The following is a 1,929-nucleotide window of genomic DNA, read 5'->3' as shown; positions in this document are numbered from 1 at the left end:
TGTCGACGAGACACTATGAAGTGGGAAGTAAACTGACGACATAATTCTTCCCATGACATGAAGGAGTTGGGTCAACGACCTCTGAACATGTACTCACTTCCTCCTAGAGGGTTATGGAGAATATTTTACACTTCACATGGCCTTTAACACCTCGATAGTAAAGGTATTTCTTGACGTATTCCACGGGATCAGTCATTCCATCGTATGTGACCATCATGGGAGGTTTCTCCATTGAATTGGGGATCTTGAAGATTCTGATTAGATTCATGAAAAGTTCTTTCGACAAGGATTTGTGATTTTTAACTACTGTATTGATTTGATATTTGTCGGCATCAGTGTGGCTTTGATGTCTCAGGGGACAAAAAGGTAATTAAATATAAAACTTATTATGTGCAAATAGCCCTATTTGGACACCTGTTTTAAATTTTACCATCAAACTTGTATTATTGACTTATGGCTACAATTCCATAAATCCCCCAACACACTTGTCCTAAATGTTTTTTTATAAATTTTAAGGATATGGTCCCAATAATACCACCCAACCTAACAGTAGCAGCTTCTTTACCCATAAATAAATTCACTCAAAATTAAAGGTACAATTTTTAATATTCATAAAAACAACCACTTTAGTTTCTCAAAAATGTCACAAACTAAACACCACGCGCTACATAAGCGCGTGACTTTTAACCCATAGACCATAGTAGCATAATTGTTCATAATTTACCATAAACAAATCTCACAGTACTTTTTCTTTTTCATTCTCAAGTCAAAGTGTTATCTTAGTGTTTGAGTTTTCAGCAATGGCAAAAGTAGAAGATGAACCGACATCATCGATTCAACAACAACCTTCATCGTACATATTGTTGTTGAATATCATGAGCAAAAGAAGAACATGGGCATGTCTTTTTTTCCTTGTTTACGGCACCCTTTTAGCATCTTCATGGAATTTTCTCAAAACAATGCTTTCTTGGTACAATTCACAAGCTGAATCATCAACCTCTGGTTGGCCAGCACTCTACGCATCTGTTCTTCTAGGAACTGTTTTTGGGTTGCTTTCTATGGTTGCTGCTTTGGTTGTTATGGTTCCTGCGGTTTTGGTGACGTGGATAACCGTTGTTGTTTTGTTGGCTTTTTTTGGGAAGCCTAGGAGGGTTTTGGTTGTTGAAGGGAGGAAGATTACTGGTGAAATTTTTAGTTTTGTTGTTAAGATTTTGTTGACAGAAGGGAATGTTGTTGCTGCTGTTTGTGCTGTTTTGGGGTATTTTGTTTTGGTTAGAAGGAACAGTGAATGATTTGGGTTTGATTTGGTGTTGTTTGTTCAGTTGTTGGTTTCGATTTTGATGAGATATTGGTAGATAGGGTTTGCAAATCATGCTATAGCTGGTTGGTGTGATTTGGTAAAGTGTCTTAATTTATCTGTTTTTTGTATTTGTTTTTGTGACATAGTGTAGAATGAAATTACATAGTTGAAATCAAACTTGAAAATGTTGTTTAGATGCTAATCTGGTTTATGATTATGGTTAATCCAAGGGTTTTAGATTCATTAATTTCTTGACTTACTATTACAATAGAGGCTCATTAGTTTTACTGGTTCAAGATTTGTGTTGTATTTCTGTAGATACTATGCACTTGTGAAGTGGCTGTTCTTGAATTGTTTTCTGACTCATTCTGCAAACTTGTTCCTATTTTGCTTTTCAAGAAGATAAATTCTTAACTTGGAACATGAAAAAGTGGAGTGAAAATATGTTTACATGGTGAAGTGTACTATGAGTATTACTTTCTTCTTTTTTGGGTATAAATTGTTAATGAGTTAGGTCCCGCAAATTCGCCAGGATCAAGTCAGACCTCAAACCTCAAATCTTAGAGATCGATGACACAGGTACTTACATATTACCGACCGCAGATTCATTAGGATCAAGTCAAACCTCA

At 35.7% G+C, this 1,929-nt stretch overlaps 1 protein-coding gene across 1 annotated transcript; it reads left to right on the top strand.

Annotated features, from left to right (window-relative positions):
- The first annotated feature begins 633 nt into the window (after positions 1-633).
- Positions 634-1,543, top strand: LOC131602315 (uncharacterized). Its single transcript, XM_058874396.1, has one exon. It carries the CDS (start codon positions 801-803, stop codon positions 1,290-1,292), a length of 492 nt encoding a protein of 163 aa, XP_058730379.1. The 5' UTR covers positions 634-800; the 3' UTR covers positions 1,293-1,543.
- Positions 1,544-1,929: the final 386 nt, after the last annotated feature.

The sequence above is a fragment of the Vicia villosa genome, linkage group LG5, assembly GCF_029867415.1.
Source record: "Vicia villosa cultivar HV-30 ecotype Madison, WI linkage group LG5, Vvil1.0, whole genome shotgun sequence".
Taxonomy (NCBI): domain Eukaryota; kingdom Viridiplantae; phylum Streptophyta; class Magnoliopsida; order Fabales; family Fabaceae; genus Vicia; species Vicia villosa.
Note: the sequence above shows the minus strand (reverse complement) of the source record. Positions and strands in the feature narration are given on the sequence as shown.